Source organism: Oryctolagus cuniculus, chromosome 19 (genome assembly GCF_964237555.1).
Source record: "Oryctolagus cuniculus chromosome 19, mOryCun1.1, whole genome shotgun sequence".
NCBI classification, from domain to species: domain Eukaryota; kingdom Metazoa; phylum Chordata; class Mammalia; order Lagomorpha; family Leporidae; genus Oryctolagus; species Oryctolagus cuniculus.
The window spans coordinates 7,755,801-7,772,583 of NC_091450.1; the positions used below are offsets into that span (position 1 = coordinate 7,755,801).

At 56.1% G+C, this 16,783-nt stretch overlaps 1 protein-coding gene across 1 annotated transcript; it reads left to right on the forward strand.

Moving 5' to 3' along the window:
* Positions 1–5,103: 5,103 nt before the first annotated feature.
* NFATC2IP (nuclear factor of activated T cells 2 interacting protein) lies at positions 5,104–15,417 on the forward strand. Its single transcript, XM_002711880.5, has 8 exons — positions 5,104–5,552; positions 5,827–5,899; positions 7,187–7,307; positions 7,884–7,964; positions 8,041–8,227; positions 9,070–9,214; positions 9,346–9,455; positions 13,210–15,417. Exons 1-8 carry the CDS (start codon positions 5,172–5,174, stop codon positions 13,366–13,368), a joined length of 1,257 nt encoding a protein of 418 aa, XP_002711926.2. The 5' UTR covers positions 5,104–5,171; the 3' UTR covers positions 13,369–15,417.
* Positions 15,418–16,783: the final 1,366 nt, after the last annotated feature.

The window sequence follows — 16,783 nt, forward strand, 5'->3', positions numbered from 1 at the left end:
CCAGCCATTTCCGGGGTGTGATAGTTTCCTGGTGGGTAAAATAGGGATAATAAGGATAGGTGCTGGGGTGCTGGGGTTGGCCTTGTGGCATGGCAGATAAAGCCTCTGCCTGCAATGCCAGCATCCCATATGGGTGCCAGTTCGAGTCCCGGCTGCTCCACTTCCAATCCAGCTTCCTGCTAAATATACCCGGAAGGGCAGCAGAGGATGGCTTAAGTCCCCGGGTACCCCCTGCACAGGCATGGGAGACTTGGATGAAGCTCCTGGCTCCTGGCTTTGGCCTGGCCTAGCCCTAGTTGTTGTGGCCATTTGGTGGAACGAACCAGTGGATGAAAGATCTCTCTCTGTCTCACCTTCTCTTTCTCTCTGTAACTCTGCCCATCAAATAAATAAATAGATCTTAAAAAAAAAAAAAAAAGGATAGCTTCCTTAGTCTAAAAGACACATAAAGCACTTGATGGTGGCGTAGGGAGCACTCAAATACCTGTTGATTATTTGGCCTGTATTAGGGGTCTACTGTGCACCAGGAGTCAGGAGACACCAACCCATTGTGCAGAGACCTGCTCGGGCAAGAAGCCACATTCCAACTGGCGCTGTGCCCTAGTGGGTTAAAAGCCTCTGCCTGCAGCACCGGCATTCCATATGGGTGCTGGTTCTAGTCCCGGCTGCTCCACTTCCGATCCAGCTCTCTGCTATGGCCTGGGAAAACAGTAGAAGATGGCCCAAGTCCTTGGGCCCCTGCACTCGCGTGAGAGACCCAGAAGAAGCTCCTGGCTCCTGGCCTCGGATCAGCACAGCTCCGACTGTTGCGGCCAACTGGGGAGCGAACCAGTGGATGGAAGACCTCTCTCTCTCACTACTTCTTTCTCTGTGTAACTCTGACTTTCAAATAAATAAATAAATATTAAAAAAAAAAAAAGAATGGGGACCGGTGTTGTGGTGCAGTGGGTTAAGCAACTCCTGCAGCTCTGGCATCCTATGTAAAAGGTACTGGTTCAAGTTCAAGTTCTGGCTTCTCCTGGGAAGGCAATGGATGATGACCTAAATGCTTGGATCCCTGCCACCCACATGGGAGACCCAGATGGAATTCTGGGCTCCTGATTTTGGCCTGGCTCAGCCCCAGCTGTTGCTGCCATTTGGAGAATGAACCAGTAGATGGACGATCTCTCTCTCTGTCTCTCTCCCCCCCCCCCCCCGCTTGCCCTCTTTGTCTCTGCCTTTAAAAAATGAGCCTGAGTTGATACTTGGCTCCAGCTCCTGACTCTAGCTTCCAGCCAAGGTGCACCCTGGGAGGCGGTGCTGCTGGCTTTTTGTGGCCGGACTCCTGACACCCACATGGGAGACCTGGTTTGAGTTTCTAGCTCTCAGCTTCAACCTGGCCCAGCCCTAGCTGTTGGTGGTGGTATTTGGGGGAACAAAGCAGCAGATGGGAGCCCTCTCTGTTTCTGCCTCTCAAATGAAAAACAAAAGCAAGCAAGCAAACAAACAAAAAACACAGGGGCTGGTGCTGTGGCTTAGCCAGGAGAGCTGCCACCTGTGGCACCAGCATCCCATATGGGCGCCAGTTCACGTCCCAGCTGCTCCTCTTCCGATCCAGCTCTCTGCTGTGGCCTGGGAAAGCAGTAGAAGATGGCCCAGGTCCTTGGGCCCCTGCACCCGCGTGGGAGACCCGGAAGCTCCAGCGGCCCCAGCAGTCATTCTCTATGAGGACGTCACAGACAGCCTGGGCTTGCACCTGCTCTGATGCAGATTTCCTTTATGGCTGTGAACGTCTTCTACAAATGACAGCTTCTCAGACTCGCTGAGAGTCTGCAGACTCGCTGCAGAGCCCTCTCGAATTTGCTAAAGAAGCATTGCGGTGCCCTGGTTTGGTCTCCCATAAGGGTCCTTCCTGCAATGTGGATGGCCGGCTATGAAGAAAGGCTGAAGGGCTCTGGGAGCTGGGAAGTCCTTGGAGTCCCCTCTGTCACCGCCCCCGGGGTCCCTCTGTTCCCTGGGAAACAGCGCCACCTGCTGGAAGTTGTGTGCCTGGCGTGTTGACCTGGGCTGAGCCAGCTCAGAGCATCAAAGGCTTGAGCAGAGGCACTATGTGTGTGTGTGTGTGGGGGGTGTCAGGAGGCTGCGGAGGTGCAGGTGTATGGGTGGCATGTGGGTGGGGTCAAGGTGCTGTTCCAGATGGAGGTGTGCAGTACGAGCAGTCTGAACACCATGTGTGTATGCAAGGCGTGTGGCGTTGAGTGTGTACCGTGTGGGTCTTAGGGGTGAAGGATGCTGTGGGGTGTACAAGGGCACTTCAGAAAGTTCATGGAGGGTGGGCCCGGCATCGCAGCACAGTGAGTAAAGCCACTGCTTACAATGCCAGCATCCCTTATTGGAACGGTAGCTTGAGTCCCAGCGGCTCCGCTTCCAATGCAGCTCCCTGCTAATGTACCTGGGAAGGCAGCAGATACTGGCCCAGTGCTTGGGTCCCTGGCACGCATGTGGGAGACCTAGAAGGAGCTCCTGGCTCCTGACTTCGGATTGACCCAGCTCTGGCTGTTGTGGCCACTTGGGGGAGTGAACCAGCAGATGGAGGAGCTCTTAGTCTCCATCTCTCCCCTTTTCTCTGTAATTCTGCCTTTCAAATAAAATAGAAAAAAATAATACAAATAAATAAAATAAAAAATAAAAAGAAATAAAATGAAAAAAATTGGAGTTTTTTTGGGGGAAATAGTAAGTTTATTTGAAAGGCAGAGTTGCAGAGAGAAAGAGAGGTGGGAGGGAGAGCGAGAGAGAGAGAGAGAGAGAGAGAGAGAGAGATCGGGGCCAGCATAGCAACATAGCAGGTTAAGCTCCATCTGTGACGCTGGGTTCTCATATTGGGTGTGTCACCGGAGAAAAGGCCGTGGGTTCTTGTCTTCACGCAAGAAAGAATTCAGGCATGAGACAGCTAGCGGAGCAATAAGGCTTTATTGGGGGCAGGGCATCTGTCAGAACGGAAGACAGAGAGACAGCGCCCAGTCGCTCGGACTGGGAAGAGCGAGGTTACATGGTTGAGTGGAGAGAATACACCTGGGCAGGCCAGGCGGGCAGCTCAGCAGAGAGCGGAGAGCTGAGCACACAGTCCGTTTGGACTCCCTAGGTTTTTAAGGGTGTCTGTCTACCCACTTCCCCCTCTCCTCCAGGACAAAGGATGGAGAGTCCTGGTGGAAGGGTTTGTTGGGTGAAAATTAGCAAATTCCAGGCCGGCGCCGCGGCTCAATAGGCTAATCCTCCACCTAGCGGCGCCGGCACACTGGGTTCTAGTCCCGGTCGGGGCACCGGATTCTGTCCCAGTTGCCCCTCTTCCAGGCCAGCTCTCTGCTGTGGCCAGGGAGTGCAGTGGAGGATGGCCCAAGTGCTTGGGCCCTGCACCCCATGGGAGACCAGGATAAGTACCTGGCTCCTGCCTTCGGATCAGCACGGTGCGCCGGCCGCAGCGCGCCAGCTGTGGCGGCCATTGTAGGGTGAACCAATGGCAAAGGAAGACCTTTCTCTCTGTCTCTCTCTCTCACTGTCCACTCTGCCTGTCAAAAAAAAAATAATAAAAAAAAAGAAAATTAGAAAATTCCTCCCCAGATTTGTTGGCACGGGGCAGAGCAGAGGGGCTTCCCTTAGGGCGTCTGAGAAGGTTTCATTGCCCCATGTTATCAGGTCAGGTAACCCCTCTGGTCCTGAGGAGAGAGAGTTCTCCTGAGAGCTTCCCTTGGGGGAAGGGCTGGGACCACCTGGGAGGTTACCAGGGTCTGGGCAGGGCTTTGAAGTGCAAGATGCTGGGCTTCTGGAGCTTCCGAAGTGGGTGCTGGGCTTCAGCCCTGTCTCTCACACGCATAGGCTCAGTTTCTGACTTCCTACCTAACAGGTGCAGGTTCAAGACCCAGTTGTTCCACTTCCGATCCAGTTCCCCACTATGTATCTCTGGGAAAGCAGTGGAAGATGACCCAAGTACTTGGGCCCCCACACCCAACTGGGAAGCCCAGAAGAAGCTCCAGGTTCCTGGCTTGGGTCAAGGCTGTGGCCTTGGCCATTGTGGCCATTTGAGGAATGAACCAGCAGATGGAAGATCTCTCTCCCTCTGTCTCTGTCTCTCTAACTCTGCCTTTGAAAATAAATAAAAACAAATCTTAAAGAGAGAGAGAGAGAGAGAGAGAGAGAGAGATGTTCACTCCCTCAAAATAGCTGCAACTCCCAGTATTGGGCCAGCCTGAAGCCAGGATCCTGGAACTCCACACAGGTCTCCCACGTGGTTGCATGGGCCCAAGCACTTGGGCCATCTTCCGCTGCTTTCCCAGGTGCATTAGCAGGGAGCTGGATTGGAAGGGGGAACAGCCAGGATTCCAACCAGCGCCCTATTGGGTGCCATTGGGCGTCATAGGTAGCTGCTTAACCCATCGCGCCACAACACAGGTCCCTGGGGAGAAAAATGTTTTAAAAAATTGCTTAAAGTTCATGGAAATTGGAATTAAAATTTGGGGTGGGCGTTGTGGCCCAAAGGGCCAAGCCACAGCCTGGGACGCCCGCATCCCATATGGGATCGCCAGTTTGAGTCCCGGGCTGCTTCGCTTTGCATCTAGCTAAATGGGTTTATGAACATAGTTTGAGGATGTGTCGACGCTGTGTAGGACATGTATTTGGAGGGGCTGCTGGGGCGAGGGAGGGTGTGTGTGCGACAGTATGTGGCGCCGAGTGGAACACTGGGTACCACAACGGGATATGCGTTTGCCTCATGCCTAATTTCACAGTTTCTAAAGCGATCTCTCCCTCGCCTTCCGGCTCTCAACAGCCTTAGGGTTTAAGGACTACAATTCCCAGCAAGCCCCACTCCTCAAACAGGAAGATGGTCTCTTCAGTGGGCGGGTTCGGAAGAAGGTCTGTCACAGGAGAGGAAACCCGGCCAATGGGTGTGTCGGACGGAATTGAAGCCTACGCTGATTGTGCCTAAGGGATTGGAATCTTTGGCGCCTTTCTTTTAGTGGTGGATGTGTGATGGGCGGATACATTGACCAATGAAAATTCTGGAAGGCGGATCCAGGGAGTGTGGGCGGGGAGAGGTGCTGACTAGCAGCCTATTCGCCCAATGAAGAAGGAAGTCGCCGTCGGGGCGGGGCGAGGCGAGTAGAGGCTGGCGTGTGTGGCGGCGGAGTGTGTATGCCATGGCGGAACCGGCGAGGAGACGGGGTCGGAGGCCCCGAGGCGGAGGTGTCGGCCGAGGGGCCCGGGGGTCCCATGGCGGCCGGAGACGGCGTCCTCGAGTCCCGCAGTCCCCAGCCCAGCGCAGTGTGGACCCGGTGCTCGTGGACTTGGTCAGCGATAGCGACGAGGATGTCCTGGAGGTCGCAACGGCGCGCGGTGTCGCCGACCCGGTCGAGGTCCCGCCCGCGGAGCCCCCGGTGGCGGCCGCGCCCGGGGACGACAGCGACAGTGAAGGGTCTGACGCGAGGGCTGCGGGGCCCCCGCGGGCCGTGGTCAGGCGGCGGCGGCGGCTGCTACTGGATCCAGCGGACGCGCCGGTGGTCCCCGTGTACTCCGGCAAGGTGCGGCCAGGTCCCCGCGGGGGGCCCGCGACCCGGGCTCGGGGTTTCCGCTGATCGCTGAGAACGGGTGCAGATGTGTTCGGAGTAAGGGATTCCCCGGGAGCTGTGCTCTGGAGGCACCGGAAGACCTGGGGCTGGGATTTGGGGCGTTGTTGGATTTTGAGATTGGAAGAATCCTACACTTGTGGGCCCAGAAGGAGCTGGCCTCCCGGGTCGCGTGCCCAGGTCCTTAGGGAGGGACCTTGACACTGGCCGTCCCGCTTGTCGCCTGCAGGTGCAGAGCAGCCTCCACCTGATCCCAGATCACCTGTCCCTCCTGAAACTCTACCCTGAGGGGGATGAGGACGGTAAGGACGGCATCCAGGGGCGGGAGGCTCGGTGTCCCAGCCAGGAAGGGAGCTGCACTGTGGCTGGGAGGAGCCGGCCTTGAAGCGCTGTCCAAGCCGTCTCTGATCGGAGTACTCCAGAGGGCCCACGCACAAACTTCAGGATCCCACAGATCCAATTCTGCAGGGGGCAGGTGTTGAGAGTCCGACAGCTTGTTACATCTGCAGCAACTTTTTTTTTTTTTTTAAGATTTATTTAATTTATATGATAGTCAGGGTGACGGGAGGTGAGAGAGGGGAGAGAGGAATCCTCCATCTGCTGTTCCACTCCCCGAATGGCTGGGCCAGTCAGGAGCCTAAGAATAGCATCCCAGTCCCCCGTGTGGGTGCAGGGGCCCAAGGACTTGGCCCATCTGCTGCTTTCCCAGGCGCATTAGCAGGGAGCTGGATTGGAAGCAGAGCAGGCGGGACTGATCCAGTGCCCAGATATGGGATGCTGGCATCACAGGTGGTGACGTACCCACTGCGCCACAACGCCGGCCCCTGCAGCAAGTTCTTTGGGAATACTCTAGAGCTGACAGAATGTGCTTTGAAGTTTTTTTTTTTTTTTTTTTTTTTTTTTAAGATTTTTATTTATTTGAGAGGTAGAATTACAGACAGTGAGAGGGAGAGACAAGAGAGAGGTCTTCCATCTGCTGGTTCACTCCCCAGATGGCCGCAATGGCCAGAACTGGGCTCATCTGAAGCCAGGACCCAGAAGCTTCCTCCAGGTCTCCCATGCAGGTACAGGGGCCCAAATACTTGGGCCATTCTCCACTGCTTTCCCAGGCCATAGCAGAGAGCTAGATTGGAAGTGGAGCAGCCAGGACTCGAACTGACGCCCCTATGGGACGCCGGTGCTGCAGGTGGAGGCTTTAGCCCACTACACCACAGTGCCAGCCCCCTTTGAATTTTTAAAGATTTATTTATTTGAACTGTGGAGAAGCAGAGACATCTTTTGTCTGCTGGTTTGCTCCCGAAATGCGCACTAGCGGGGGCTGGGCCAGGCCGAAGCCAGGAGCCTGGGACTTCACCTGGGACTTCCATGTAGGTGCAGGGACCCATGCATCTTCCGCTGCCTCCCAGGCGCTTCAGCAGGAAGCCGGATCAGAAGCAGAGCAGCCGGGACTCGAACCAGGCACTCTGATACGGGGCTGTAGCATCGCGAGCTGTGGCTCCGCCTGCGGCCCCACAGCGCTCACCTGTCTGAAGCCTCTGCCTCCGCTGGCCCTCCTGGCAACTCTTCCCCTGTCTCCCCTCTGGCCGCAGAGGCGGACACGGCCGACCCTGGCAGTTCCCAGCTTGAGGATTCCCTGGTGACCAGCTCTCCGTGGAAGAAGAAGCTGAGGAGTCAGGATAAGGAGGAAGAGAAGAAAGAGGAGGTGTTTCTGTGAGTGAGCCTGGGGCTCTCGGGCCCTGGGTGCAGGGAGGGAGCTGGAGGGGTAAGCGGGGCGGGACCTTGGGTGGCTCCTGAAGGGGGGAGGAGAAGGGCTGAGAGGGGGCCTGGGGCTCGGGCAGGGCGGGAGGCTCCTGGAGGAGGTGGCGGCAGACCCTTGCAGAGGGCCCACGGCGGCGGCGTAGCCCGAGACAGGAACGCGGGGTTACGTGGCCGGCCGGCTCGTCCCTGGCTTCTCCGCGCGTCTCCTTCCTCTCCCGGGACCTGGGGCTGGCCGTGGGATCCGCGAGTGACCGGAGTCCTGGGGCGGGTTCAGAGTTAGCACCAAGCACTGGGAGTACTGCGCGTCTGGCGGGTGTTGTTGGGTCTTCGCCCGGGAGGTGACTTACCTCTAAGCGAGGCGTTTCTCCGCCTCCTGTTTGGGTCCTGTCAAGGTGGCGTCTCGGCTTTTCTGTGTGCGTTAGGAAAGCGGGTGTTCCCGGAGAGCACCCTCCGGCCGTGTGGTCGCGGGTGAGGCGCAGCCGGCCGGGCTGTGTTTTGCCTCTCTCCAGCCCGTCTGTCTCTCCGCAGGGTACAGGACACCTCCCCTTTGCCTGCAGCACCGCCGAGGAGCAAAAGCAGAAAGCACACTCAGGCACTCAGGAAGTTAAGGTGCCCAGGGCGGGGCGGGGTGCAGAGGGGTCGAGGGGGGAGGGGCGGCCGGCTCTAAGTCCCGCGTGCACGCTAGGGAAGTGAACAAGCGCCTCCAAGATCTGCGATCCACCCTGAGTCCCAAGCAGCACCGGGCCCCGGGCCCCCCGAGCCCAGACGATGAGGTGGTTGTCGTGGAGGGGCCCGTCCTCCCGGACAACCCCCGACTCTTCCCGCTCAAGATCCGGTGCCGGGCCGAGGTGGTCAGGTTGCCCGTGAGAATGGTGAGTGCTGGGGCAGGGCCGGGGGAGGGCCCGGGGGCTGCCCAGGGCGGGGCTGTGGGGTCCCAAAGGCGCACTAGCCGCCCTGCCTGCTGCGTGCTCAGGCCTTGCTGGTGTTCACCTCTGGCTGTAGTTTTTCTCCCCCTCCCCGCTGTGTCTGGCAAACTTCACCCATGCTGGAAGGCTCTACTTGCTTTTTTTTTTTCCTAGAACAGTCAGTTTGTTTTTAAGATTTATTTTATTTATTTACTTGAAAGGCAGAGTTACAGAGGGAAGGAGAGACAGAGAGAGAGGTCTTCCATCTGCTGGTTCACTCCCCAAATGGCCACCACGGCCGGAGCTGGGCCGATCTAAAGCCAGGAGCCAGGAGCTTCTTCTAGGTCTCCCGTGTGGGTGCAGGGGCCTAAGAACTTGGGCTGTCCATCTGCCACTGCTTTCCCAGGTGCATTAGCTGGGAGCTTGATCAGAAGTGGAGCAGCCAGGACAAGACCGGCACGCACCCGTAGGGGATGCCAGTGCCTCAGGCAGTGCCTTTACCCCCTGTGCCACCGTGCTGGCCCCGACAGCTGGCTTGCTGGGGCCTGTGAGTTCCAGGTTGCTACAATCCCCACCACTCCCTTTTGTCTCTACCCCGTGGCTGCTTCATTTCCTCGGCTCCTCCCCTGAAGCCCTGACTGACATGATTGTATTCTGTGTCTTGCCAGGTAAATATGACGAGACTCACAGCTGAGGAGTTCAGCAAATAGCTAAGGCCAGGACCTTCGGCTTGGGGTGGGGGTGTTTGGGTTGGGGGTGGGGATTAGCGAGACAGGAAGGCCTCCTTTGCTTCTTGTCCCCTACCCTAGTCGGAGCCCCTACAGAGCGTGGTGGACCACATGGCCGCCCATCTTGGGGTGTCCCCAAGCAGGATCCTCCTGCTCTTTGGAGAGACGGAGCTGTCCCCTACCGCCACGCCGAGGACCCTGAAGCTTGGCGTGGCTGACATCATCGGTGAGAGGAAGGCAGGGAGCTGGGGCCTGGTGGAGGCTTTTCCCCCCGGAGGGGGCAGTGGGGAGGAGTCTGGAGGGGGCCCTGCCTCCGACCCCCTCCTCAGGCCTGGCCCCCCATCCCGCCTCCTACAGACTGTGTGGTGCTGGCAAGTTCTTCGGAGGCCACGGAGGCGTCCCAGCAGCTCCAGCTGCGGGTGCAGGGGAAGGAGAAGCACCAGACGCTGGAGGTCTCGCTGTCCCCAGTGAGTGGGAGACTCGCTCTCCATGCCCTCCCCTTGCCTGGCTGGCCCCTCTCTGTGGCTCCACCCATCTTCCAGCTCCCTCCCTGCACCTGCGGGACCCTCTGCTCCACTCCATGCTGCCCCTCAGTCTCGCGACTCCCCCCACCGCCCCGGGGAGGACCCTCGGACAGCAGCCAACAAAACCCGTCAAAAGCAAGGCGCACTTCTGAGTGCCAGGCGTGTGCTGAGCGTGACCGCCTCACGTTCAGGGTGTTCAGGTCACGGCAGTCTTGCGTGGGAAAGCATGGCGGTCACCCTCGCTTCCCCAGTGTGCAGAGCTGGAGGGGCTTCTGCAGGGGCGTCTTAGGCCAGCTCTGCCGGGACACCATCAGCCCCGTCATATACACAGTGTGGCCTTCTGCAGGGTCCGTTACCTGCAGTCAGTATCGAATGGAAAAATCCAGAAAGGAACAAGTTGTAATTTTTTTGTGTGTGAAGGTTTATTTTGTTTATGTGAAAGAGTTACAGAGAGAGGTAGAGACGGAGAGGGAGAGAGAGAGAGAGAGAGAGAGAGGTCTTCCATCCACTGATTCACTCCCCAAATGGCCGCAACAGCCAGAGCTAAGCTGATCTGGAGCCAGGAGCTTCTTCCCAGTCTCCCAACGTGGGTGCAGGGGCCCAAGGACTTCGGGCATCCTCCACTGCTTCCCCGCACATTAGCAGGGAGCTGGATTGGAAGTGGAGCAGCCAGGACTCGAACTGTGCCATATGGGATGCCCGTGCTGCAGGCAAGGTCTTTAACCCACTGTGCCACAGCGCCGGCCCCCAAGTTGTAAGTTGTAAGTTGCACTCCATTCAGAGCGCCATCGTGAAGTCTTAAGCTCTCCTGTTGCTTGCTCTTGCCATTCTGTCTGGGATCAAGGCGTCAGCAGGGCCACGCGTCCTTGGAGACTGGACTGAACCCTTCCTTGCTTGTTTGTTTTTGTAGAGGTTTTCTTCTTTTTAATAGTTCCAGTGTCTTCTTTTTTAATGTTTATTTATTTTTATCTATTTGAAAGGCAGAGTGAGAGACAGGGAGAGAGAGAGATTTCTATCCATTGGTTCATTGCCCAAATGCCTGCAATTGGCAGGGTTGGATCACGTAGAAACCAGGAGCCTGGAACTCCATCTGGGCCGCCCAGCTGGGTGGCAGGGGCCCAAGCGCTTGAGCCATCATCGGCTTCCCTCCAGGTTGTATTAGCAGGAAGCTGGGTCAGAAGCAGAGGAGCTGGGGCCGGAACTGGCTCTCTCTATTGTACTGCTTTTCAAACAAATAAACCTTTTTAAAAAAGGTTCAAGGATGGATGTTGCATCTGCTGCTTGGGACACCCACATCCTGTGTTAGACCCAGCACCCTGCTTCTGATCCAGCTCCCTGCTGATGTGCCCTGTGATTGGGTCCCTGCCACCCAAGAGGGAGACCCACATGGAGTTCTGGGTTTCTGGTTTCGCCCTGGCCTCAGCCCTGGCTGTTGTGGGTATTTGGGGCATGAACCAGAGAATAGAAGGTCTCTCTTTCTCTGTCTTTCCCTATCTCCCTGTTCCTTTGACTTTCAGATAAGTAAAAAAAAATTTTTTTTAGAAAGGTTCTTGAGAGCATGGGCTTAAAAGATACATTTATTTGGATGCAAAAAAAATTTTGAGATCCATGCACAGTTTTTTCATTATATGCATTTCCCATGAGGTTTCTGACGTGTGCTCATGTGGCCTCTTCATTTGATCATATCTGTACAAGCCTTACTTCCAAATAGGGCCACATTCGCATTCACAGGGACCACAAGCCGTCTTTTGGGGGACATAGTTCAACCTGTAACAACTGGCCCTGTTAGCAGACTATAATTCATGTCCATTTCCTGTGCAAAATTTCTGCCCCTCACTTTAACATCCCCAAAAGTCTTGGTCCATTCTGGCATCCACTCTTAAGTCAACGCTCATCTAAATAGAATCAACCAGAAAAAGTCCCAGTCTTCTACGTCACTTGTGGGTGAGGTTTAGTGTGGTCCATCCTGGGACAGAGTTCCTCCCCATGTGTGGACCTGTGAAACCCAGAAAGCAAATTATCTGCTGCCAAAACACAGCGATGGACTAGGCTTGGGACAGACAGCCCACTTCCCAGAGGAGCCCAGGCCCGGCAGCGCGCGTCCCGGTGGAGGTGGAATGTTGAGAACGGTCCCCCGTGTGGCTCTTGTTCCACCTGCTCAGCCCAAGGCGGCCTCCGAGCCCACGGTCCTTTCCCTCCTCTTGTCTCATCGCTGTCTGTTTCAGCCCCCACTGCTTCTGCTGGCATGAGAGTCTCAGACTCCCCGCGGGTCTCACGTGGACCCGGAGCGCGGCCGCTGCGTTCGACGCTGGGGTTCTGGCAGGTGCAGTCCCCGAGTCACGCATCTCCTGCCTCTTGAGCAAACACTTGTCTAGTGCATCCCGGCCCTGTCTCCAGAGCGTGCTGTCGGCGTAGGCTGAGAATATTCCAGATCATCACGCGCTGGCTCCTGCTTGCTTCCTCTCACAAATTTTACTTTTTCTTTCTTTCTTTTTTTTTTTTCTTTTTTTTTTTTAAGATTTATTTGTTTTATTTGAAAGGCAGAGTTACAGAGAGGCAGAGGCAGAGAGAGAGGTCTTACATATGCTGGTTCACTCCCCAAATGGCCACAACGGCTGGAGCTGAGCCAATCCAGCCAGGAGCTTCTCTGGGTCTCCCACGCGGGTGCAGGGGCCCAAGGACCTGGGCCATCTTCTGCTTTCCCAGGCCACAGCAGAGAGCTGGATCGGAAGTGGAGCAGCCAGGACTTGAACTGATGCCCATATGGGATGCCGGCGCCACAGGCAGCAGCTTTACCCGCTACGCCACAGCGCCAGCCTCTCAAATTCTATTTTCTGCCAGTGCACAGTAGAATGTCATTCAGCCAAGCTCGTGGCTGCTTTTAAGGAGGAGCATCATCCTCACTCTGGTTTCCAGTAGCATTCCTCATTTGTGCCAGAGACCTCCCCAGAGCAAACCCCGCCCCTCCCGTGTTTGTTTTGTTTTGTTTTTGAGATTTATTTATTTGAAAGAGTGACGAGAGGGAGACACACACACAGATATCTTCCAACTGCTGGTTCACTCCCCAAGTGGCCACAACAGCTGGGGCTGAGCCAGGCTGGATCCAGGAACCAAGAACTCCCTCTGGGTCTCCCATGTGGGTGCAGGGGCCCAGGTACTTGGGCCATCTTCCCCTGCCTTCCCAAGTGTATTAGCAGGAAGCTGGATTGGAAGTGGAGCAGCTGGGACTTGAGCCCAATGTGCTTGCTCTGTTAGCACCCAGTGTCATCGAATACGACCTCGTCTTAACCGGGTTATGTCTGCAAAGACGCTCTTCCTAAGTAAGGTGACGTTCACACTTGCCAGGGGTTAGGCCTGGAGAATACATCCAACCCAGGGCACTTGAGGTCTTACACGTAGGCAGTAGGGGAGCCGGGCCTCCAGCTTGGGTCCCTCTTGCTGGAAAATCTGGTGATCAACGCCTCCGTCTTAACGGGGGGAGATTGAGGTTTGCGGAATTTGCCTACACCCCGAGACCCGTGGCACCGCGCCCGCCCTCTACCTGAGGAAGCTGTGCCCCAGAGGGAGGAAGGGGCTTGTCCCAGCTCTGCTTCCTCGGCCGCTGGCTTCCGTCTGCACTCTGTCCTCCCCTGTCCCCGCGAGCTCCCCGGCGCCTCCTGTCACCTACTTACCCCTGGTTTTCTCCCTCTCCTTCCAGGCCTCTCCCCTCAAGACCCTCATGTCCCGCTACGAGGAGGCCATGGGACTCTCAGGACACAAGCTCTCCTTCTTCTTTGATGGGACAAAGCTTTCAGGCAAGGAGCTGCCTGCCGATCTGGGCATGGAGTCTGGGGACCTCATTGAGGTCTGGGGCTGAAACCCCACTCCCTGTTCGGAGGCCCAGGCAGGACTTGGGGAGATCGCCTGCCTCCTTACCCCCCCTTTGCCCAGTAAGTGCTAGCAGAAGCTGCAGAATTTAACTTTAAGCGGAAACAAAACCAAGGCGTGACCTTTGACCCCCCTTCTGTCAACGCTGATATTAAGCCGTTAACTACCTGGTTAGCTGTGTGGTGCTGGTTGGTGGGCGTGGCCTCTGTAAGGAGGAGGAGTCTGCGCCCTAGCCTTTCCCTTCCACCACCACCCTTCCTTCCTCCCGGTGTGTGTCGGTGAGATGTCGCTCCTATCTGAAGAGGGAGCCTCAGCAGTGGGGGCTGGGTGTGGGCTTCAGCAGTGGCCTTGTTCCCCTGGAGCCGGGCCTGGGGTTTGCTTGAGGCCCACGCACCGGTGTGGTTCCGGGGTGGCCCAGCTCCCCTCGCCTTAGCCGAAGCTCAGGCAGACAGCTCTTTGGAAGGGTGAAGTCGTGGGTTCTCAGCCCTGGGCACCTTCTCACCACGGGGCCCTGTAGAGCCTCCCTTCCTGCCGCATGCGGCCTCGTGCGCATGCGTCAGACAGCACTGAGCACACCCAGCTCTTGCGCTTTGCATCTCGGGGCTGCAGACCCATGTAAGGATTCTCTGGTCTCATGGCGTCTGCATTTCTTCATGCCTATTCCATAGGCACCCGGTCTATGTGTTTATTACCTGTCTATTTTCTTCTTCTTCCTTTCCCCCCATTTTTCCATTATCCGTGTTTTTTTCCCCCATGTCTTTGAATGTAACTGTCTCCTTGTAAAATGTTTTGTGTGTGCACTGACTTCTACTGTACTTGACACGGAATCGTGCAATCGCTGGTGTCCTGTTTTCTTCACTCACCGTGTGTGAAGACCTAACCCTGTTGCTTAGTCAAGGTCTGCATCACTCACTGGCACTGCGCATGGCTCCCCACGGTGCCACCTGCCACCCGGGGCCTCCTCGGAGCCCGAAGGCGTGCCCATCTGGGTGCTTCCAACTCCGTGGCACTGCCAAGGCCATGATAAAAACCCCACTCATGTGGCCCCGTCCGTGCCTGCCTGAGAATTGTAGCACGTGAACCCAGGACGGGATTACAGGTCATACGGGCCAATTTTTCGATGGCTTTCTAGATTTTTCTTTAAGGTGGGATTTGACCCTCCCACTTGAGGTTTGGCTGTCTCGCCATCTTCACCAGCACTCAGTGTCGCCCCGCTTTCTGACCGCCACCAGCCTGGCGCTGTGTTGAATGTGCGCTGACCTGATGGCCACTGGTCGTGGGCCTTTCTCACGTGCCAGCCTCTCTGGTGTTCCTGTCTGTGAATTGCTCGTTTTCTAACGGGAGCTCCTAATCTCTTCGTGGTTGGTTCTCAGGAACTGCTTGTCTATTCCTGGGCTGTTGCAAAGAACTCAGAACCGCTCGTTGTCTGTCGGTGTTTTTGGGCCGGCCTTCCCTGAACAGGCCTTTAGGCCGTAATCGTTTTATTGTAGATGTGTGAACTATTCTGTCGTAAAAGTTTGTTGCTTTTTTTTTTTTTTCTAATTTCTTATTTCAAAGGAGTTGAGATGTTTTACATTTTCTTCTGTTCGCTCATTGGTCGGCCCTTCTACACAGAGGCCACTAACCAGGGCCAAAGCCAGCTGGTGCCCCCTGGTGCTTTGCCCGGGCTGATGTCGGTTCTGGTTCCGATTGGTGGATGCTAGGCCCTCGTGGTTGCTAAACCCTGAATGTCCCTTTTTAAACTATTTGAAACGCACCTTTGTATCTGAGACCAAGGTTTATTTTGCAACCTGGGATGAGCCAGTTTTCTCAATACAGTCTACTAAAAGCCATTCACTGATATGTGCTACGATTTTAGCAAAAGTATGTCAACCGCTGAAAACATTTCTTTGTTGAATATGGAATTCCTGTTGAGTTTGATAACATTTAGGTGACCCATGATAGTGCTGCAGCTTTTTGGACCTTTAATGTCCATGAATAAGTCTGACACATTAAAATTACGTCATCAATCCCAGCAAAATAAATGGGAGCACTTTGAGCTGTGTGTCCTTTGGCGTGTCCGCCTTTGCGGCCCTCACGTGACTCCGAGGTCGTTGGGGCAGAGACTGTTCGTTAATCCCTCAGCCCTGGTCTCCCTCCTGCCCAGGTGGGGGCAGCGTGGCATTGTGCGCAGTGCAGGTGCTCGGAGCCCACCCCGCAGGGTCAGCCCCTGCATCCGCGGGCTCTGCACCATGGACCCAAAATATTTGGGCAAAGAGTCACATGCGTGGCTTTTTAAAGGTTGATTTATTTGAAAGGCAGAGTTATAGAGAGATGGAGAAGAAGAGACAGACAGAGGTCTTCCATCCACTGGTTCACTCCCCAAATGGCTGCAATGGCCGGAGCTTGGCCAATCTGAAGCCAGGAGCCAGGAGCCTCTGCCCAGTCCCCCACCTGGGTACAGGGCCCAAAGACTTGGGCCATCTTCCACTGCTTTCCCAGGCCACATAAGGAACTGGATAAGAAGTGAAGCAGCCAGGATTTGAACAGGATTTGAACCGGCACCCATGTGGGATGCCAGCACTGCAGGCAGCGGCTGTACCCACTACGTCACAGCACTGGCCCCTCTAGAGATGATTGAAAGTGTGTGTGAGGCTGTGTGTAGGGACTTGAGCATCCGTAGTTCCGGGTATCCACGTGGGTTCTGGAACCCCTTCCCCGTGGATGCAAAGGACGACTATTTCCTGACTCCCCTTGCGGCTCTGGCCGGGGCTCCTGGGTGTGAGTGGGAGAGGCGGTGGGCCGCGTGTGCCCCTCTCCTGCCCGTCTTCCTGTGTGCTGGCTGCAGCCCTCCTGACCCGGAAGCCTCAGGAAGGAACCAGGGTCTCGGGCTGACCGCTGGGCTTCCATGTGAGAGGGACTGGGTCCTGTTTCAATCACTGTAACCCGAGGATTTCGTGCCCAGGTCTGACCCCAGGGGGTTGCGATGGGAAGCACAACCAGGGGTCCTCTTTGGAGACCCGTGTGGATTTAGCCCTGAGTGGAAGCCCTCGTTGCTCATTGAATATGGCACCTCCCCAGCTTCCCTCGGGTTCTGCCAGGTGGCTAACCAATGTGGCTGGACCTCTGTCTAAACCCTCTAGCAAGTGCTGGAAGGTTCCAGTTCCCTCCCATCTTCCCAGCACCGCGTCTGGGGAGCCTATGAGCAAGACAACTCTTGGTAAAAGAGTCTGCATTTCTCCTGTGGCAAGAGAGATTGTTCCAGATGGTCTTGTGAAGCCCTGTTGATGGCAGGCCTCCGAGCTGTGAGGGAGCCTCACCGGAGCCACAGGCCAAGCCCAGCACTCTCCCACAACCTTATTCCCTCCGGAGCAGTCCTGGGAGGTAGGCGAGGTTCTTCACTTCTGCTTGCAGAGGCTTAGAGA